This window comes from Tinamus guttatus, unplaced genomic scaffold (assembly GCF_059628265.1).
Source record: "Tinamus guttatus ecotype Peru unplaced genomic scaffold, ASM5962826v1 Tinamus_guttatus_pri_ptg000433l, whole genome shotgun sequence".
Classification (NCBI taxonomy): Eukaryota; Metazoa; Chordata; class Aves; order Tinamiformes; family Tinamidae; genus Tinamus; species Tinamus guttatus.
Window position 1 is genome coordinate 257,748 of NW_028288967.1, and position 22,261 is coordinate 280,008.

At 59.5% G+C, this 22,261-nt stretch overlaps 1 protein-coding gene across 1 annotated transcript; it reads right to left on the reverse strand.

Moving 5' to 3' along the window:
• Nucleotides 1–5,325: 5,325 nt before the first annotated feature.
• TESPA1 (thymocyte expressed, positive selection associated 1) lies at nucleotides 5,326–17,877 on the reverse strand. Its single transcript, XM_088531782.1, has 14 exons — nucleotides 17,700–17,877; nucleotides 16,817–16,859; nucleotides 15,150–15,199; nucleotides 14,898–14,942; nucleotides 14,629–14,665; nucleotides 14,274–14,357; nucleotides 13,951–14,159; nucleotides 12,561–13,603; nucleotides 11,914–11,995; nucleotides 11,601–11,749; nucleotides 6,339–6,396; nucleotides 6,211–6,243; nucleotides 5,598–5,726; nucleotides 5,326–5,333 (listed from the first exon to the last, which is right to left on the reverse strand). The coding sequence occupies exons 1-14, from the start codon at nucleotides 17,863–17,865 to the stop codon at nucleotides 5,326–5,328; spliced, it is 2,136 nt and encodes a 711-aa protein (XP_088387908.1). The 5' UTR covers nucleotides 17,866–17,877.
• Nucleotides 17,878–22,261: the final 4,384 nt, after the last annotated feature.

Genomic DNA, 22,261 nt, shown 5'->3' on the forward strand with positions numbered 1-22,261 from the left:
TTCCTTTTCCAAAAGCTCCTGTGCTTCCAGGCTGGCCTTTCCCAGCCACAGCACGTAACACTGCTTGGCTAGAAGAGTATCCGTCAGCCGATGGGAGTAGGTGGCTGCTATTTGTATGGGGACACGATATTTTTCTACTATTTTTCCACTCTCCTGAGTGTATTTTTTGCTCGAAGGAGTTTGCTCTGGAGAAAATCAATCATTGGCACAAGCTGCTCTTACAGCATCCTGCCACCAACGAACAAGAGACCTTGAGATGAGCCAGTCATAGAGAACCAGCAAATTTTGTCCAGTGCAAAGATGCCACCCTTAAAGTTGAAGCAAAACCTAAGAAATTGATGAGGTTCTGTTCACCGGGTCTCCCAAACTGAGACCACCACAAACCCCTGGTTACCAGGATGGAAGCATCCCCTGGTTGCATGTGGTTTTGGGGTCATAATCAAAAGATTCACCTCAAGGGGCCCTCCTCGGAGCTGAGCTCTTCTCACGGCCACTTCTGCTTTGCCATCCCGTCGTGCTAGGACAGAGCTCTCAAGAGCAGCGCACAACTCCGAAAAGACAGGGAGCATTTCCTCCCCCATTCCCAGGAAGATTAAGAGCTTCCCACGGAGCTGCCAGCATCATCCTCATTGCCATGGCAACCAGGCATCTCCCGGCCCGGAGACAGGCATGTTTTTGGCAAAACAGGGAGTCAAACTTGAGTCTTTGACACCTCAGCCCACTCCCAGTCCTCCACGCGAGGGCGGCCACGAACCACACACGAGGCAGCCTCGGCTCTACGGTTTGGCCTTTATTTTGAACTTGGCATTGGCCCCATGCTGCAGCCGGGTTGTTGTCAGCAGGGTCCGCTCCATGGTCTGCAGCACTGCTGGGTAGGGTCAAAGCCGCAGCATTGGGTTGACCACCTGGGATTCAAAACTGAGGTGCGGAGGATGTCCCTGCAGGGATGGGATTTCCACTCCCACACACACCAGTTTTCAACAGGGCAGCAGCCAAAACACCTTTTGGTTCTTGCAGCACAACAAATGAATGGCTTTTATAAGGAGACGGGAAAATGTAAGAAGAAATCCCCCGTTTTCTCCATCCGTGTTGTCACCTGCGTGAAGAAACGAGTGTCACATTCACATACCTCCCTCCTTTCTCCCAGGATAAGGAGGAGGGTAATGCCTTACACAAGGCCCCATGGAGGACCTGCTCTCCTGGCCTTATCCATACAGGATTGCACCGAAACGGTTGAGCTGTGTGTCAAAATCTCCATTCTGCCCAGTTCAGAGTGGAGGTTGGAACAGGGTGTCCCACCTCACTAGAGGAGACTTCCTATGCTCACCCCTAAGCTCCCATCTCCCACCCTGGGGACACCAAGGGACAACCTTAACAGTGACAAGGACAACCTTAACAGAAGAAGGTGAAAGTGTCAAAAGAAGAGCAGGTCCCAAGCCAGATGTGAGTAACTTATGCTGAGACCTCCAGAACTGAACTAGGAAGGTTTCAACTGCACTTCTAGCCTGGCCTCCTGTGTCACAAACAGGGTTTCTCTGTCATCGTCTCCAGCAAGCAGAATTATGGGCCCTACGACCGATGCCTCAGGCCAAAGAGCTTGAGTTGGCATGTGAAGTAAAAACCAGAAAGTTCACGGGATCCCATTTCCCAAGTCCTGCAACAACCAGGAAAAGATGGACAAGACCCACCAGGCCTGTGCTCTGGGGAGGAAACCTCACTGCCACCTCCGGCAAGTGCCCTGGGAATAAATCCTGCCTAGTGCCAAACCCGACACGCGAGCCGAGTCTGGGCACATCAGATGGCACCAGTGTGTCCATGGAGAGACACTTACCCGTGTCACCATCGGAGCCTGGCCCAGGGGATGAAGAGTTGCCCGCTTAAGAAAGAAAGTTCATTAGATGGCTGGTCTCTGAATGACTCGGATTTCTGGATCCATCCCACTCCCACCCCAACCTAATCCAAACCACGAGGATCCACAGAAGCACTCAGAGGGTTAAAGAGCAAGGAAAATTAAAGAGGTGCAGCTTTTTACCTAAGTAAAAGTGTAAATCAGCTGTAGACTAGTATTGCCCATGCTGTAATCACCTTTCCAACACCTGACAACCAAAAGGTGACAAAGGACCATACACACAAAGAGTTGTAAAACCCCAGGAGGGAAAACATCTGAAGGATGGAGCAAGGTGATAAAAGGGTAGCGGAGTCTAAATCGCCCTCAAGTGATTTGAGGAATAAAAGGGTCTGATCCTCCTTCCGAGGACCCACAGCGTCCATAGGAACAGCTGGACACAGAGCCATGGATCATGCACAAGTACTTACAGGAGCTGGTGGAGGAGGCAGGAGTCACGGGCACTGTAAAAGGAAAGGAAAAGGACAACATCAAGGTGAGGGTGGGTGAAAGCACCATCCTCTGCATTTGTATATCCCGACAGGCCTGGGATCCCCAGGGAACACGACTGGCCAAGGAAACAAGAGCAAAAGCCGGGAGCCATGAGGAGAAAAGAGGATGCCAAACCTGGAAGCATGAGGGGGATCCCAGGGGATGCTGGAGGAGGAGGACAAGGTAGGTACCCTGCCCCATGCTCGTCCCCAAACTGCCCCCCGTCACTCGCTGTCCCCACCGTCATGGTCCCTACTCACACCCAGCGACCAGGCGGCCAACCAGTCCCACCAGCACCAGGACAGCCCGGAGCTCCATCATTCCCGAGCCACAGAGGGGGATGCTCTTCCCAGTACCACCGCGAGGACCCAGGGAGAGGCCCTGCACTGTCCCCACGTCTCGCTGCCTTATGAAGGGAGCAGGTGCTGATCAGAAAGGGGTGGGAATTGCCCTGGGAACTAATGAACTGAGTTAATGAGGTGGAAATTCCAGGAAGGAAAATAACCCCAAGGCATCCGGGAGGGAGGGGACCCTGGCACTGGGATGACACTGGGTTAGGCAAGCAGACTCCAGGAATGAGTGTGAGCCCAGGGGCTAGAGCTACCCACTGTGCTGCACATTTGGGCCCTCCACATGGACCTTTTTTAATCTGTGTGTCCAAGGCATGGAGGGGCCTGTGCCTCATTTCTGGCCCAGTTGAACCTCATTTGGGGACGGTGTCCTGCTGGATGTGACTGCTAGGACAGGGGTTCCTGAGGAGTAAATATTGCTCCAGGAGCTGGACTGGGGCCAGGCAGGGCCTCGCTCCCAATGAGAGATGCCTGGGGAGGGATCCACCTTGTCCTCTGCAGGAAAAAGAGCCTATGGATAACCTCAGCCTTTCGTAAACCTGCCTCTGGAATGGCAGCGTCATCTCACATGGTGGGTTTCCAGGTTGCAGGTTATCCCAGGGAGCAAACGATGCCCTGAGTGCACCCAACTAAATAGAGGATCAAGGCCAAGATGCCCTCCTGGGTGGCACAGGATGCCCCCATTAGAGCTCCAAGGAGAAGATGTGCTCCAAGCTTTTTCCTCTCCATCCATCACCCTAAACATCCTGGGAACCTTCAGATCCCAGTAGGTCACTCCAGAGCTCATGCTGCAGTGCTGAAGACTCCTGCAAAGGATGGAAGTGGCGTCCTGAATCCTGCTGGTCTCCGGTACCAAGAAAACCACCCAATCGGTGGCTCATGAGGATGGAGGAGTGTCTTGTTCTCCGCTTGGTGCTCTGCTCTCTGCCCAAAGGCACAGCTGGACGCAGCTGGATACAGCCATGGAGCTGGTGGAGTCCCAGAAGGTTGGAAAGCAGGAGGTAGTTTCTGTGCCAGATGAGGACTGAAGACCTGGTGCCTGCAGAACTGGTGGGTGTCCTAGGACCCCAAGCATGGGTTGTAACCCCTTCCCCAATTCTTCCTTTCCTCCACGCCTGAAAACTGTTTATCTGGAACGTGGGGGTAGATCAGTTCCTGACTGATGCCTTCGTGTAGATATATATAGGTGTAGCCATGGCAGCTGTTATCTGCCCCCACTAGAGCTGGTGCAGCCCCACCTGCTCTCGGAGCTATTGGAGATCCCTACACAGGTGGAGCTGGGATGCGGGTGATGTTTTCCCTCCAGAGCAGCAGCCAGAGGAGCTCTGGGTCTCAGCTGGCATCAGCCACCCCACACGGGCACTTGAGTCAAGGCCTTGGTCAGGGAGCGGAGAGGGGAGGAGAATCAGTTCGTCCAAAACAGGCGTCTGGATCACGCCATGGACCAGACCTATCTATCCAGGGAATGCAGCCCCAATCTGAGGGGATATGTCCATCTGAGTCCTGCCCTCATTGGATTTCTGCAGAAAACCAAATCCCAGCTTGAAAGTTGCTTCCCTGAGCAACCTGTGAGTCTGGTGTGAGAAGGCCAGCGGGGCAGGGCTGGGACAGTGGTGACCATGTCCAGTTTCTTCAGAGCAGTCATAGGATGCTCTGGGATGCAGGTTCAGGTCTCTCTGCATCACTTGCAGCTCCCTCATGACCAACCCATGTCTGGAGCTAACGTGGTGCTCCTTATGTCCCAGAGTGCTCCCTAGCTGTCCAGAAAACATTGCCAGCCCATGCACATGTGCATGCATGCAGCAGGATGCACATGTGCACTCGCACCAGCGCATGTGCACACTCCAACATATACCTGCATTATATGTCTGCACAAGCCTCCACATGCACACACAAAAAACCAACAAAAACAAACAATCAAAAGCTAAATTCTGGGGAGTCTAAACTAAATTCTGGGGAATCTATCAGCCCAAGTTAGGAAACTGAGGATTTATGAGACTGTGGGAACGTACTAGGGAAGAACTGCACTGCTCAGGGCAGCTGAGCTGCATTTCAGACCCTCACGGCCACGGATCACAGGCAGATAAGGCCAAGAAGGAGAAGACAACTGCTGTTTGGGTTTTGCTTTATTGGTAATTTTGGCCACGGGTGATGCGCATGCAGAACCATGGATCCCAAGCAAGAAGAGCCACAGGAGGAGCCGGCAGATTCCAGCACCTGGGATTCAATGAAAGCAGCATCAGGGAGCTGCACTTGCTGCTGTGCAGTGACCGGGATGCCGCGGGATGCCTGGAAAAGGGAGGCAGGAGGCAGAGCCAGCCCCAAGAACAATTCGGAGTGGGCACCGTGGAGGGGCCATGGCAGGAGATGGCCCCGAATCTTGCTTGGAGTCAGCCCTCCCAGGCCAGCTCTGGCCCCAGACAAGTTGCCGTGACACGTTCGGCCTCAGAAGACCCTTGGGAGGCTTCGCATTGCCCTCCCGAGCAGCCCTGCACCCAAAACCAAGTCCCTGAGCTGTGTCGGCACCAGGGAACAGGCACCCCAGGGCCCGGAGCGGGATACCTTGGAAAGGAGGATGCTCAATACGCCGCTTGCCCTTTAGCTTCCTGAAGGAGAAGAGAGAAGAGGTGAGACCTGGCAGTCCCTGGCCACCCCACGGCTGCCTTATGGCAAGCGCCTTGTCCCTCGTGGGAGTATCCAGCGGGATCCCAACACCCACAGCTCACATCTCCCCCTCTGTGCCTCCCACCATCCAAAGGGGAAGAGACAGGAGGAGCAGGAGATGCTTTTCCCACTGCAGCACAGTCTCTGCTGGAGGTCCGAACCCCTCTGCCAAAGCCCCCCTGTTCCTGCCCACCTTCCCCACTCACCTTGGCTTCTCCCAAACAGCAGCCGCGCCAACCCGGCGAGGGTATCACCGATGGATTTCAGGATGTGTTCCGCCACATCGGTAATATCCACCAAGGCTCCTTCTGAAGAACCGTCTGATGCGCCACCATCTGCAGAAAGAAATGGAATTACCCGAATTCCCAAAAGTGACGTTTGGGGACTTCTCCTCCACAATTCCTTCCACTCGCAAAAGCTGGTGGCCCTGATGCCTGACCCGTCTTGTCCTTGTGCAGACCCCCCTGCCCAGGGCCAACACCAAGGAGTGCAATGACAGCAAGTGCATCAGGTGGTGACCGTCCCACAGCCTGGCAGGGCTTTGGTCCCCTCCGAGCAGCGTAGGGATCAGTATTGCCCCATCCTTGAGGGCTCCAGCTCAGCAATGGGTTCATGTCACCATGGCCCGTGCTCCATGTGTCCATGATCCCTCTGTGTTGGAGGAAAGAGTGGGATGCAGGAGCTTGACCCACTTGCCAGGAGCAAGACGACCTCCAGAGCAAGAGGAGGACCAGTGGGGTGCAACCTGCCCCGGTCCCAGGAACAACCTTGCAGCCCGGCCACCAGACCCCTTGGAGAAGATTAGGATTCCCAACTCACCAGAGTCCGCAGGAGTCGTCTCGGCAGCAGCAACTGCGGGTGGAAGAAGAGCAACACTGCAAACCTAGGCAGGGTGTCACGATGACGGGAGAGGACCTGCTGCTTTCTCCAAGCCTGCCCAAGCCCACCTGCTTCTGAAGGGCCATAGGGATGACGCAGCTCAAACGAGGGCAGGAGAACAGAAAACTGAGGGCAGGGAGAGATATGTTTGGGGGCCAGGAAGGGCCTGCAGAGGTGATGGGTACCTTCAATGGACATCAGGGCAGGGGGGATCTTGGGATGCTTGGTTTCTCCCTGGAAGAACCCCATTCCTCATCCCAGGGCCAAGTTCCTAGTGCAGGAAGCCCTTCCCAATCTCTTTGATGGGGGAGAGCCCCTTCCCACCCCAGCCCCTGTCCTGTGTGCACTGTCCTGCTGCTCGGGGTGCACAGGGACACCCTCTGTCCCCCCTGGGGACCTGCCCTACTCACACTCAGCAACCAGGCTGCAGGACAGCCCTGCCAGCAGCAGGACAAGCCAAAGCTTCATCGTTCCCGATCCGAGGCTTTCAGACGGGAGCCGCAGGCAGGAGCAAGAGCTGCTGAGACCAGGCTCTGCTCTGTGCCCTTATGAAGCCTCCAGACACCAATGAGCGAGAGCGGGGAGGGCCTGGGGATGCACAGTCACGTTAAAGGAGAGTTTAAGGAGAGTTTCCAGGTGTGGGAAGATGCGTCTGCCCAGGCACCAAGCCAGGGGGAGGATTATCCCGGATTATCCGTGCTGTTATAACCATGTCCATTTACTCTCTGGTGAACTTCTATGGCTCCCATTCACTCCATAGACCCCATAGCCACTCCATGCTCCCTGCAACCCCATTACCCTCTCCACAACACCCCAAGAAACTTCTGTCACCCGGCAGAGTCCACACGAGTGCCCAACTCCTTCCACCTTGCAGCTCTGCATGGCCTCCCCAGACACGCAGTGCACGAGCTGCAAACTCCAGGTGTATTTTACTGCCTGACTGACCCGTCTTGCAGAAAAGCATTCGGTGTTGTATACAACACCCTTTGGCCACGGACCGTTGTGGGGTCATCGTGGCGCTTGTTCCTGCTCTGCAGCAATAACCGAGGTCACTTTGTTCCTCGCTGCTTGACAAGAGGCATCAAGGGGATGCGCGAGAGCCGGCAGAGCCTTGGAAAGAAGGGATCATGTTGGATGCAGCGCAGCGGGTCATGCTTGGACAAGGATGGTCCTCATGGGACCAAAATCCAGCTCCACGTTTCAGCCATGAGTAGGACAGAGTCCCTCACCCCTGGGAGAGTCCAAACGCATTTTGGGACCCACTCTGAGCTCAGGATTGAGGTGAAGCAAATGGGGTTTGATTCTTTGAGGACAAGGATAGGGCCTTGAGCAGAACAAGGGAAAAAAACGAGCTATCCAGATGAAAGCAGGGCGTCAATAGCTCTGCAGGGAAGAGCGAAGGCTGCTGTGAATGGCAAACACGCAGATGAATAATCTCCCCGCGCCGCTTGGCAAACAAACCCCCTCCTGGAAGGCGATGCGGGGAGCGGGGCTCGTGTCACGTCTCTGCAGACAGCGGCGAGGTTGACATCCCATTTGAGCCCGTCAGCCTCTGACACGGGGGAAATGAGATGCCAGCGCGGCCCGGCGTGGTTGGAGATGCAGCGGGCACGTCCCGGGGACGGCGTGAACTTCATGCATTGCGCGGATGGAGGCAGCGGAGCGTGACCCGCGCGGATGCAGGCGCAGCGCAGGCCCCCATCGTGCAGGTAGGGATTCATCTCGGCGGGTTTGCACCTCCGTGCTGTGTGACTTAAACAGCAGGAAAACAATTCAGAGGCAACGTCAGGGAAAACTTCACCGACGTCGTGACAGCGGATCCCCGGCTCAGGCTGGCGGGGATGATGCCCAAGAGATGGACACAGGGCTGCTCGGGCAGGCCGGATCGTGCCTGGATGGGCAGGCGGATCAGGTGTTTCATCAAGCCCTTTCCTTCTCATAAAAGCATATTTTATGATATGCATGCTTTGCAGTCCTTATTTGCCTTATTTCCCCACACAAACGTATTCCTACAGCGCAGCCGAGCCACTTCTCCATCCCTCATGTGAGCAAGACCACCAGGTTCTTTTTGCACCCGCCTGTGGGCTGTTTATTCCAGATTTTAAACCACTATCGCGATTCTTCTCCGCACAATCTCAGGTCTTTTTTTTTTAGTCTAAAACCCGCAAAATCACGTTGTCCCTGCTCAGGCAAGGTCCCAAAGATTACACGGCCTGTTTGTGAGCGCCTATCACAGCAGGAACCGAGATAAGATGCGTCTATCCATTTTCATGCTTAAAACTCCCCGTTTCTGTTCCCCGACACGGCTCCCAGCCCACCCTGGGATGCTGTCTGGCCTATGCAGCATCAGACAGAACCTTTGTTGTGTCTCCACTTCAGAGACAGAGAGCGAATTCTTCGGATTTCCCATTAATTTGTCCCGCCCTGTGCCCAAAGGAGGATTTGTGTCACCCTGTTTGCCTGGAGATTAAGTTTTTTTGGCTTGTGGCGGTCCCCGCCACCCCAGGCGCCCCGGGAGGGATCTCCATCCTCGCTGGGAACGGGAGCGAGGGATTAATCTCAGCACATCCCTAACTCTGCCCTGCAGTGGGATCTCAGGCACCCGGATGCACGTTGCTCTTTGAAGCCAATAAGCCCCCGAGCAAACCCAGGTCGCAGCTGGGATCTTGGCTCGATTAGAAAATCTTAAAATATCCAGCGTGAAGAGGTTGCCGAGCGTGCGTGCGAGGCTGGGATTGGCCTGGCTCTGTGATGCTCCTGCATGTCCTTGAGAGGAGACGTGGAGGGCACTGGGGACAGTCCTGCTCCAAGGCAGGTTTTGGACCCCAAGGATCCTTCCCCACAAATACAAGCACTAAGGTATCAGTACAACTACTCATCTTTACAATTTATCTTTTACAACAAATTCCACCTTCCTAGTCTAATTCATCATGTCCATTTACTAGCTTAAAAACCTCCAGCTCAGGTCTCTAAAGCACCAAAGGTTTCAACATTTACATGAAATTTAACAGAACAGAGATTCCAATTTTATATAGCCCCCCCAGCAAAGCTGAGTTAAGATGTTTCTACACATCTTCTGCCCCATCCCCATTGCCAAACAGTTCCCAAAGGGTCTTCAGTTCCACGATCTGCTTTATAGCCCCGGGACGAGCCGAAGCTGCTCAGCAAAGCCAGGTCCAAGCAGAAGGGGTGATCCCGAAGATCCCATGCGCACATTGGAGAGATGGAGAAGCGGAGCCTGGGGTGGCCCGGCCAGCACGGAGCAGCCCAGGCAGGTCGGATACGGTACCTGCAGGGCCGGCTGGCACCAAGGGGACCCATGGCACGGGCAGGATCGGCTGCTGAAGCCAGGCCTGTTGCCGCAGGGATAATCCAGGCTAATCCTCTCCTTGGCTGCTCTCCACAGGGAAGTCCCAGGGGTTGTTTGCCCACCAGGACTTTCCTTTTTCCTCAACTTGAGCGCGGATGCCCTGGGGCCACCCCACAGCTTTGCATGGGAGCTCACAGGTGCTTTGCAGGGTGCTGCGTCCCCAGGGATCCCCGTCCTGGAGCATCCCAGGACAGTGAGTGGGACTCAGTGCCCTGGCAGGGCTGCAGGACAAGGTTGGTCCCTGGGGAGGGGGACAGTGGGACAGGGAGCTGCTGCAGATGTGGTTGGTCCTGTGCTGTGAGCGATGCAGAGGGGACAGCCCCGTGCAGGGCAGGGACAGAGCCCGGGGCATGAGGATGTGGCCCGGGAGGTCTCGGGAGAGGTTCCAGCAAGGGGACAAGAAGGGGACCCTGTGCTGGGAATTTGGGGCTGGTGGTGGGAGGTGCCGATCACCCCAACATCCCCCATCTGGATGGGGGCAAGAGCGGATCCGAGCGGATCCCACGTGAGCTGCCAATTCCCTGCTCCGTGGGCTTGAGGCTGGGGCCAAAGCCACCAAAAAAGCAGAGCTGCCACCTCCATCCCGCCTCTCGTTCAGCTTCTGGTGCCCAGTGTGGAAATTCAGAGCAGGAATGCTATGAATTCCGCTTGGGAGTGGCATTAAATCCAGGGAAATGTGCAAAGGCAGCAGCGGGAGCAGCAGAAGAGGGGTTAAGGGGCCGGGCAGCTCTCACTGGTGCGGAGCATCGCCGTGCGGTTGTGTTTGAATAGCCGGATCGCGAGGAGAGGAAGAACAGGCAAGCCGTAAAGATAAGGCAACAGGAAGATGAAGAACAGGCCTGGAGCCATAAAATACCCAGATAAGGAAACAGAAGGGAGAGTTAGGAGGGGTGAGAGAAGATAAAGAGGCAAAAAAAAAGATGCCGTACAGCATCCGCTTCGAGAGAGTTAGAGTCGTATCCAGGGCCCGGTCCTGCACACCAGCCTGGTCCAACATGTCCCTGCGGTGCTCGGGCCACCAGCTCCGCTTTGCACACTGTCCAGGTGCTCCACATAACCATTCCCATGGAAATGGGACAGGAAAGCAGGTCTGGGTAGGAAGCCGGGAGCCGGAGTGGGCTCCTCTGTCCCAGGGAAGACCTAGGGCTGCGTGGGGGCATCCTGTCCCCAGTGTCACAATCCTTTGGGGCACTGCAAGGACTTGGTGCGAAGCTGCTGGAGAAACCATCACTGCGGTGACCGCTGGCATCCCAGATCCCAGATCACCAGACAAGGTCAGCAGGGCCATGCCTGGACCATATCCCACCATCCTCAGCCTGGAGACCCCCCCGCCAGCTCCAGAAAGCGGCACGGACACCATTCCCTTTGGGAACTTTATTTCCAGGGTGCTGCCGGCTCTGGCCCCCATCCTAGTGTTACAAAGCGCATGCGCAACAGCCTGTTTCCAAAGTGCTAGTGAGGCCCCAAAAACGGGGCAGGGGAGACATCCCCACTGCTTCCCTCTTGTGCCAGCCCCCACCAAGGTGTCACTGGCCCTCCCTGGCCCCCACTGAGCCATGGTGGCCTCGTGGCACCTAGCAGGCCAGGAGGAGCAGGGGTGCAAGTGCCATTTGAGCAGAAATCCTGAGTCAAAAGGTCCAGTGTGTCAAGATACTTGGTGCATCTCCACACGCGCACACACGTGCACACACACGTGCACATATAGACGTTTACACACACACATGTGCAGACACACACGTGCACACACACATGTGCACATACAGATGTTCACACGCACACACGTGCACACACACACACACGTGCACACGGGTGCACACACTGTGCTCAGCCCCTGTGTCCCCGTGTTGGAAGCACTGGGATCATTCCTGTGCCGGACACGCTGCATCCGCAGCTCCTAGTCCTGCTGGAGTCGTGGCCAAGGGCAATCGGAGTCCCAAGGGTCCCCATGGCCTCCTGGCACCTGGAGGGTCCCCAGTGGATCCGCCGCTGGCCGGGACATCATGGGGCTGGCGGTGCCATGGAGTGGGACAGAGGGTGGCACAGTGGCCACCAGCTCTTCCACGAAGCCACTGCTGTCAGACCGGCCGCTGTTGGCGTGTAACATGAAACCTAGGACACAGGGGACACGGGCTGGCCAGGGGGACATGGCTGGCCACCCTCCAGGGCCCTCATGGGGTTCCAGGGCTCCGGCACACGCTCATGGAGCCGGGCACGCTCCGGATACGGGAGCTGCACAAACTGGGGGGAAGAGGTGGAGATATCCTACAACTTACCCCTCCGGATTGTCCTGGACGGAGCAAGGGAACAACCTGCTTCCTCACGGGCATCGTCATCATCCTCGCTGGCGCTCAGCACCTTCGGATGAGACACACCGGGACTCAGCGCAAGGTCCTGCAAGGACAGGCTGGGACGCGCACACGTGAGCGCACGAACGGGTGCACGTCAAGCGTAGGGGTGTGCACACACGTGTGCACACATGCAATGACACCCTATTGCACATGCAGAGGTTTGCATGTTGGAGAGTGTGCAAGAACACACCAGCGTGCGTGCACGAGCAGGTATGCGTGCCGGAGCAGGCCGACGTGCTCCCGCCTGGAAAAGGCTCCGTCTGAGGCTCTAAATCATTCAGACCCTAAAAGCCTGAATCATTAGTAACGCACCAGGGACATTTACTGCTCCACATCTTTTCTGCCTCGTGGCAGTTTAGCCTGGATTATCCAGCAGCCAAACGGCCCCACGTAGCCCCCTGCACCTCTTCCTCCTCCCGGGCCCTTCCCCGGCTGCCTGTTGCTCTCTGCGCCCATGGACACACTGTTCCCACCCCAGGCTCCATCCCGCAGCTCCGCACAGTGTCCTGAGTGTTCCCACGGCACAGGGGACCCCGTCGGGGACCTCCAAGCACCATCCCGCTGTCACCCACCTCTTCCATCTCGAACGAGTCCACATCCACATTGGAGCGCATCTCTGACCAGCTGAGGGGCAACGGGGTCCCCAGCACCCACAGCCCTGAGGCGTCACCCTCCTTCCAAGCAGTGTCCCTTGGGTGACATGTGCTGGACTGTCCCCTTCGCCGCCGACCCCGTCTGCCCCCCGGATTCGGTTTGTCTGGGCAAGGGGAAGAGGCTGCGCGGAGCTCCAGGGTCTTGCTCAGGCACCGCTGGGATCCCGCGTTTGTCCAAGGCGACGTCCGCAAGGAGTTGGAGCTGAAGCCGGAGTCCCCTTCGGTCCCCAGCCCCGCTGGCTGCTTGAGGGTGTCCCAGGTCCAGCCGGCGATGGTGGCCGCACAGCCCAAACTCGGCAACAAGGTGTCACCTGCCCGTGTGGCTGCAGGGCCCGTCTGGTTGTCCTGTGCTCCCAAGGGACAAGGAGCATCCTCAGCTCCCCAAGCCCATGAGGGAGCTTCCACCCTGGGGCTGTCGCTGCTCCCCTGGCAGTGGGGACATGGCCACTCCACGTGTCCTGTTTTGGTGTTGGCCGGTGTCCCTGGCGGGGTGGACCTCGGTGTCCCCAGGCAGCACGGTGGGACAAGCTCACTGCCGCCTTGGGGACACGCGGGGACGCTCCGCGCCACCACAGAAGGTCCCCACGCTCGTCGCTGTGGGGTCCCCAGGGGCATCTCCACGGTGGCCCCTTGCACGGTCTCCACGTGGGCCGGGTCGGAGCGGAGCCGCTGTCCCCTGGCCCGGTCCAGCACCTCCTGCACCACCCGGCCCAGGGCGGCCCGCGGGGCCCCGCGCGGCGCCGTGTACAGACACATCCTGGACACGGCCTTTTGGAGCCGCTCGGCGGGCGACGCGGGCCCGGCCTTGGCGGCGGCGGCGCCGCGGACATCGGGGATGTCGGCGCAGGCCCAGGCGAGGCGCGCGGGGGAGATGCGCTGCACCGGCGTCTTGGACACGTAGGAGTAGAGGCAGAAGAAAGCGTCGGCCGTCGCGGCCAGCGCCTGGACCTGCTGGAAGCGACCTGGAAACCACCGGGAGGGTCACGCGGGGCAGCGGGATGGTGCTGGGGACGGAGGATTGGCAGGAGCTCCCCAAAGTCACCCCTTGGTGACCCACCGCCTTGGGAGCCCCCCGGGGCTGCAGCAGGGATGGAGCAGATGATCCCCAAAGAGCAGGGGGGCTGGATGGGGCTAGATGACGACCACTATCTCCTGCATCCATATCCCCACCACGAGCTCTCTTCTAGGACATGCAGTGGACATGGCCAAGCATTGGAGTCCAACCTCATCCCGACCCCTCTGCTGCTGGGTGGGAGGTTTAGGGCTGTCCCCACCAGCCGGGACCCAGGGCCTCCCGCGTGTCACTCACTGGCCAGCATCAGGCAGGGATCCTCCATCTCCATGCGCTGCACCTGGGACTTCAGGAAGAGCTGGAAGTCGATGCCCTTGGCCTGCGAGGGCGCCGAGAAGAAGCGCGCGGGGATGCGGGCCACGTCCTCCGGCTCGCTCTGCACGAAGCCCAGGTTGTAGAGGACCTCCTCGGCATCCGCCTGCCACCACTCCAGGATCTCGGAGATGCTGAGGAGACGGCAGCACCAGCTCAGCACCCGGACAAGGTTCCCGTCACGGCATGGAGCTCATCCCGCTGCTCCCTGCCCCAAACCCTGCCTGGAGGAAGAGCCGTGGTCCTACCTGGAGCTGGTCTTGGTGGTGGTGCCGGAGAGGACGCTGGATGTCATGCTGTGCCCGAGGTGGAGGTGCTTGGCCCATGGAGCTCTGTGCCCAAGAGGCACCGTTACAGATCCCCATCATGGATGGGGACAACACACCATGGGAAGCGGGTAGGAGGGTGGGTGTCACTGGTGACCAAGTGGTCGGGCCCGCAGAGGCCCTTGTCCCTTGGGACAAGGTTTGGTGGCAGATGGGGACACGCTGGGCTGCACTGGGCGCACAGGCTGCCCAAAGGGGACAAGGGGAGCGGGGAGGGGATGCTGAGGGCAGGATGGGGACAGGGAGAGTGGGGCACCCCCAGCACCCGAAATCTCACCTGCCCACAGCCTTGTCATTCCTCGGAAGCAGAAGGGCTGGATAAAGGAAGAGGAGAAGCAGCAGGGAGTGACATGGAGCTTTCCCACAGCCCGGCATGTCCCACATGTCCCAGCACCTGGGACAGGCCCTGCACTGCCACCCTCTCCGGAGCGATACGTCGCTCCCTGCTTGGAGGCACCAAGTCCCACGGAAAGCATTCCAAGGAAAAACCACCCGTTCTGCCCCATCTGTGCCCTGCTCCTCCCAATCCCCAGGGGCTGCTGGTACCTTCAGCTCCCAGTGTCAGATCGTCCTCAAAGCTGGTCCCGCACCCTGCAAGAGAGCGCGGTTTGGAGAAGGGCCGGGAAGCGCGGAGCGTTTCTGGAGCTGGGGACAGCATCGGCCACCACCCGCAGGCTCCGGTCCTCCCCACGGAGCCAGACGTGACCTGGTCCCCTTCCCACCACCCTCGCACGCATCCCACGATCCGGGTGGGTTTCGGGGAGGACCATGAGCCGCCCCACAGCAAATCCTACATACCGCAGGGTCCCGGCGCACCCGGCTCCTCCGGCACGATCTCCACAGACGACCTGGGAGCGAAACTCAATTATTCCCCATTTTCACTCTCCCTTTGCAGCACTGCCTGGTCCCCGCTGCCCTGCTGCAGCCTGTCCCCGTGCCTGGAGGAGCCGACCCGGTGCGCAAGGTGCCAATTGGGTGCCAACAGGGTGCCAATCAGGTGCGCAAGGCATGGGGGCAGTTTGAGGGGACAGGGGACAAAGCAGGGACTGGATGGTCCCCAAAGGAGATGGCGACTGTGAGCTTGCAGGTGGGTGGACATGGGGAGCAGCCTGGGATTGAGATGCTCCAGGGATGCTCCTTGCCCTCATCCCAGAGATCCTGCACGCTAGGGGAGACCCAGGAACCTGGGAGTGAGATGCTCCAGGGATGCTCCTTGCCCTCATCCCAGAGATCCTGCACGCTAGGGGAGACCCAGGAACCTGGGAGTGAGATGCTCCAGGGATGCTCCTTGCCCTCATCCCAGAGATCCTGCACACTCGCGGAGGCCCAGGAGCCTGGGAGTGAGATGCTCCAGGGATGCTCCTTGTCCTCATCCCGGAGATCCTGCACGCTCGGGGAGACCCAGGAGCTTGGGAGTGAGATGCTCCAGGGATGCTCCTTGCCCTCATCCCGGACATCCTGCATGCTCGGGAGACCCTGGAGCTTGGGAGTGAGATGCTCCAGGGATGCTCCTTGCCCTCATCCTGGAGATCCTGCACGCTCGGGAGACCCTGGAGCTTAGGAGTGAGATGCTCCAGGGATGCTCCTTGCCCTCATCCCGGACATCCTGCACACTCAGGAGACCCAGGAACCTGGGAGTGAGATGCTCCAGGGATGCTCCTTGCCCTCATCCTGGACATCCTGCACACTCAGGAGACCCAGGAACCTGGGAGTGAGATGCTCCAGGGATGCTCCTTGCCCTCATCCCGGAGATCCTGCACGCTCGGGAGACCCAGGAGCCTGGGAGTGAGATGCTCCAGGGATGCTCCTTGCCCTCATCCCGGAGATCCTGCACGCTCGGGAGACCCAGGAGCCTGGGAGTGAGATGCTCCAGGGATGCTCCTTGTCCTCATCCCAGAGATCCTGCACGCTCGGGAGACCCTGGAGCTTGGGAGTGAGATGCTCCAGGGATGCTCCTTGCCCTCATCCCAGAGATCCTGCACGCTCGGGGAGACCCAGGAGCCTGGGAGTGAGATGCTCCAGGGATGCTCCTTGCCCTCATCCCAGAGATCCTGCACGCTCGGGGAGACCCAGGAGCCTGGGAGTGAGATGCTCCAGGGATGCTCCTTGCCCTCATCCCGGAGATCCTGCACACTTGGGAGAACCAGGAGCCTCCCGCACTTGCTCCAGGCCGTGCGGTGCCCTGCAGAGGATGCTGCAGGCGCCCATGGGCTCCCCAGGAAGCTCCAAGCCCACCCGGGCACTTCCCGGAGGCGCCGCCGGCCTTGGGAAGGGCTCCCGGGTCCCAGCGGAGGCGCCGTGACCTCAGGATAAATGATGAGCGGGATGGACCACGGAATCGTGTGGGTCTGGGAGAGACCCCCAGGCCCAGGATAAATGATGAGCAGGATGGACCACGGAGTCGTGTGAGTCTGGGAGAGACCCCCCAGACCCCCATAGACCCTGTGTGGGTCTGGCCAGCTCACCCGCAGTCCTGCAGCCACGTCTCGATCTTGCTAGAGGAGATCCCTACAGGGAACGGGAAAGATCCATGAGATAACCAGGGATGATGCAGAGCAGGGAGCCGAGTCAGCAGCGCTTTCAGCATCTCCCACGTCCTCCCACGAGCAGCAGGCTCTTCTGCATGCCACGGGATGCGCATCCAGCCCATCACACACCGAGCTTGGCATGCAGAGCGGAGACAAGGAGCCTTAGAAGAGAGCGAGGGCTCTGGGCTCTTATTTCTTGCATTTCTTCCAAATCTTGGAAAACCACAACACTTGGAAAAGCACAAAGGCATCACACGCCTCCTGCCTTGGTGCCCCCCCGGAATACATTGCTTTCCCATCTGGAGCAGCAGCACACAAGTCTCCTCGCCACCAGGACTGAATCCAGGTGTCTGCAGAGCCACCAGTCCCACCCAGAGGAGTCACCCATGGAGAAACCAGGCTGCTAGGGATTGCACTTTCCCAAAGCAATGGAGCCATTTCTGGAAAATCAAACTTTTCTGGGGAAGTTTTCTGCTATTCCAGAAGCAGAAAACACAGACACCCATGTGTGCACCTGCTCCTATTCTTTTTTCACATAAGCGTGTGTGCATACTCCAAATTTGCACGCATAAGTGTGCCACCCTGCACGCAAGCACACATATAGCCACGGGCCCGCACGCGCTTGCATGCAAACACCAAAATTCTCACCCATTTGCTTGCACATGCATGCACACACACATGCTCATGCATGCATTTGCTTGCACGCGAGGGTCCGCTTGCACGCTCGAGATGTGCACACTTAGGCATACACATGCATGCGTTCCCTTTACATCCCGTGCATGGCTATGGGACACACACGGATCCCCCCGCGGCCCCCGACCTTCGAGGAAGACGTCGTCCAGGTGGGGCGGCTGCAGCTCGGGGACGTCGCGCGCGGCCGCGGCCGCCGCCTCCTCCGCCGCGGTGCTTCTCCAGCAGCGGCTCTGCCGGGCCCACGCGCGCCGCTTCTCCCACGAGGCCGGGCTCAGCACCGACGCTCCCTCCATGGCCCGCGGCGCCGGGGGAATCTTCAGACCACGGGGGAGCCCCTAGAGCGGGGAGAGGAGCCTCAACCCAGGCCCTTAGAGAGACCCGAGCTCCTAACCCAAAACCAAGCAGGGGATGGGGCCATGGGAGTGAGGGACCCTGTGGCCCTCATGATGCTCAGAGATACCCAGGACATGGCCCGGGTCTGCCCCCTGATACAGCTTCGGGCTTCCTGCCCCTCTGCTCAGCCCTGCTGAGGCCACATCTGGAGCGTTGTGTCCAGTTCTGGGATCCTTCTCCGGCCGGTCAGGAAAGGGAAGTGCTTTGAAGATGCAGCCGAGATGCTGCCCCTCGCACGCAGCCACCGAGACCTGCCTGCGCGTCCCCTCCCCAGCACCGGGGCCTTGGTGACACCGGTCCCAGCTGTGCTGGAAGTCCCCGGCACAGGGAGGCCGCGAGCGCCGCGCGTCCTTGTCACCATTTCCCCATTTCTCCTCCCACCGGAGCAGCCCGAGGCAGGATGCGGGACAGGCTGCAGGTCCCAGGAGGCACCTTGCAGAGCTTCCCGTGCGAGCGCTGGTCCCCAACGTGTCCCAGCAGGCCTGGACTTCCCCTGGCTGGGACTGTCCCCAGGCTGGGGACAAGGTGGCATCCAGGGGGCCACATCCAGCAGCAACTTGTCCGGGGGCTGCCGCCTGCCTCAGCCATGGGTGCAGGAGGAGGACAAAGATACACTCACCCCACATAAATCCTCCTGCCCCATGGGGGAGACATGGGGGCAGCGGCTTTGCAGTGCCAAGCAAGGGACCGTGGCATCAGGTCACACATCCCGGAGCTTCCCGCTGTCACCCCTTCCCTCTGCCACCGCCAGCCCGGTCCCCAGGAGCCCCTTGAGCTCTTGCTCTGCTCCCTGCCCCTCTCCAGGCCTCCCCGCTGCCTCCACCGCCCCCATCTCCGCCCCACAAGTGGGGCCCTCTCCCCCACGCTCCTCTGCCCCACGCGATGCTCCGCGCGCCCCACGGGGTCCCCACGGGGTCCCCACGCCGCCACTCACCGCGCAGCCCCGAGGATGCTGCCGGGCGCTGCCTGTATCCGCGGAGGGGCCGCCGGCCGCCGCGTCCCGCCGCTGCGCCCAGCCCCTGGCGGCATCTGTCGTCAGCAGGCGGGGAGGAAACGCATGTGTTTTGAAGAGGAAATTAAAAAAAAAAGACAGAAAAAAAACCCAAATTCAACAGCGAAACCTCAAGCGTTGACCCACATCCGCTACCGCAACGGGAAGAACTTAATGAGCTGCCGACGTGGGCGAGAGGGGGGCTAATAATAGCCAAGGCCCCGATGGCGCCACCCGACCTGGACCAAGGGATCCCAGGGATGACAGGAGCATCCAGGAGGGTCCTGGGTGTCCTGGGCAACCAGAGCTGCTCCAAGGGCTGATGTGACCCCACACCTAGGAGATCCAAAGGGGAAGGGAGGTCCTGCCACCTCCCCGGGTCTCATCTCAAGTGCCCAAAGGGTGTCCCCTCTCCCACATCATTCCCCCCCATGCAAGGAGCCCCAGGCAGCTCCAAGAGAAGAGCTGGAGCACCTGGAGCTGGTGCTTCGGGCTGCAAGAGCGAGGCCAGCGCTTCCCTGGGCCTGGAGGCATCTGCCCTGCTTTGCACCGCGCAGCGTCGGGCCGTTTCCATCCCTCTCCTCGCTCTCTGGCAAGGCAAAGCAAGGGAAGAGGACACGGAAGAAACCCATCGAGCCAAGGGAAAGGAGCCAAAAGGCTGAGGAGGTCCAGCGTGTCCCTCCAAGCCACACGTGCCAAAGCACCGATAAGGGGGTGTTGCACGTTGTGTCTTGAAGCCCTGCCACCAACCGTGGGCAGATGCCCCTGCACGCCACTGATAAGGAGATAGAAACCGGCTTTTCCCAGTGGAGAAAACACCTGGGATGGACCGGGGTGGCCTGGTGAGCCCTTGGGGCTGGGGCTAGTGACAGTCACCACAGTTTGTCCAGGGGCTGAAGGCTTGAGGGACACGAGGGGGTATACGGGCAATTGGTTTGGGTTCATTTGTAGAGTCCCAAATGAGGTGTCACCATGGAGAGCATCTCCACGTCCCAGCAGCTCCTCCAGCAACATGGACAACATTAACCCTGGGATGGCGCTTACCTGCAGGAGGGAAGTCCTGGAGATGTTCAGGGCTCCCCAGGGCTGGAGGAAGGACACCCACGGTCCAAGGGCCACCCAGGCCAGGCCATGGGCTGCGCGATGCGCCCGGGGACCGCAGGACACGGATGGGAGCAGAGCCACACGGAGCCTCCACCAGCACCCGGGCCAGGAGGAGACACTGAGGAAGAGCGCTGGGATGAAGAACGGCTTCGACTCGCTCCTTTCCACCTCTGCCTTGATGCCCACGGCGTCCTGGAGCCCTCGCTGCCCTCTCAGGGACAATTGGCTCCAGTCACAGTTGTCCCCTCCTCCTTCCAGCCCGTTTGCTGCCCTGTCACTTTTCCCACCCAAAAGAGGAGAGGCATCTGCACGGAAAACGGGATGGCGCCGGGCCCGGCGGAGACCCAACTCACCGGCGTCCTGTCTACGCGCTCGGATCCGCCAGGAATCGGGCTGTCATCCTCCTCTTAATGACAAATTCACTGCAGCAAATGGAAATCCTCAATTCGGGCTGGGACGAGGGACCGGGGCGGCTGCTTTGGAGCACAAGTCGGCAGCGCCGGCGTCCCCATCGCCGCAGCGGCGACGCCGTCAAAAAAGGCAACGAGCCGGGCTGACAAGATGTGCTCTCCTGGAATGGTGCTGCCTGGAGGAGGGATATTTTTAGCCTGAAATTGTTTGCGGAGAAAGGCCGGAATTAACCGTTCCCTTGTCCCGCTGCTGGGAAATCCCGGCGGAGCGTCGCGGGGTCCCCGCGTGTCCCCTGCCACGCAGAGCATCGCTGGGCCACGCGGCTTGGGGATGTTTTGGGGACAGGCGGTTCCATAGCAGCAACATCAGTGTGTGTCCTCTGGCTTCGCTCCAAGCCGAGAGGGGACAACAGCCTTTTTTCCCACTTGCACCTTGCAACGGAGCCAGAGGTTTTGTCCCCAAAAGAGCTGCCACCCAGGGCTGTCCCCAGGCTGCAGGGACAAAACAACCCCAGGTCACTCTCGTGCTCAACCCCGCAGCACTCAGAGGAGGCCAGAACGTTGCAGAGGGGCAAAGAGGAATGATGGAGAGGAGGGGAGGGAGGAAGAAATCACTGAGCGCATGAAACCTCCGCGTCTGCAAAGCAGGACCAGGCACGGGGCTTGGAGCTGCGTTTTGCATTCCCGGGTCCCGGCCTCCAGACAGAGCAAATGGGGGCCTCGAGGACCTCGGAATGCCGAGCGTCCTCCAGCCCCGGAGCCGCAGCCCTTAAGGGAGAGCTTTTAACATCAATAATTAATGCAGGCAGCAACGGCGGCAAAGCAGGACACGGCTCCGCCGGCAGCCACGGGGAGCTGGGGATTTTCTGCGGGATTTTGGTCTTTCCCGATGCCTTTTGGGCCTCCTGGGCTGGGGGAGCAGAGCGGCGCGGTCCTGGGGACGGCGGCACTTGCATGGCCATTGCGTGGTGGCCGTGTCCCTGCACACGCAGTTGTGGCTTCTCCGCCGTGGGGGCCGGTTTGGATGCCCGAGACCCTGGAAAAGGGAGGATCAGCCCCATCCCTTGCAGACGGACGGACAGACGGACGCGCCGCTCCCTGGGACGGCAGCAGGAGCGCGGGCACATCCCAAAGCAAAGGGGGGATCTGGAGCTTCCCCGCGTGGGTGTCCTCGGTGGCAGGATGGGACCAAGGGACCCCAGCCGAGCACCCTGGCACCACGGCGAGGCTCTTCCACCGTGCGGCTCCGCCAACCCCTCCTTCCTGACCTAGTTAGCTCCTTCCTGCCGCCGGAGCCTCCCTGCTCCATGAATAAGTGATGGGACCTGCATTTACGGCGGGGAGGCGCCTCCGAGCAGCTCCAGGACCGGAGCCCATCGGAGCCCGCGGACAAGGGACGGCCCCTGCCCCCAGCGCTGGCTCCGGATGCTCCACAAGGGGATTGCACTGGAGAAGGGGATGCCCAAAGGGGATCCCCTGGCACCTCAAGTCGGTGCCAGGGATGTGGGGCACCCCAGCGTGGGGCAAAGAGGATTTGCAGTGGGGCAGGAGGCGCTGGTGGCAAAGCTCTCTGTGATACCACGCGCAGAACATCCCATTGTCCCCAAGCTGTCCCCAAATCGTAAAGGACCCTTGAGGCCTGCCCTAGCCGAGGTGTCCATCCACCCAGGGCCAAGAAGGAGCCAAGGAATGAGGCTGGTGGCAGCAAAATGGAGAAGGACCCCAGGGCAAGCGCGGGGACAGATGTGGCCAAGCATGTCACCAGGGCCATGTCCCTGACATCTTTCCCAT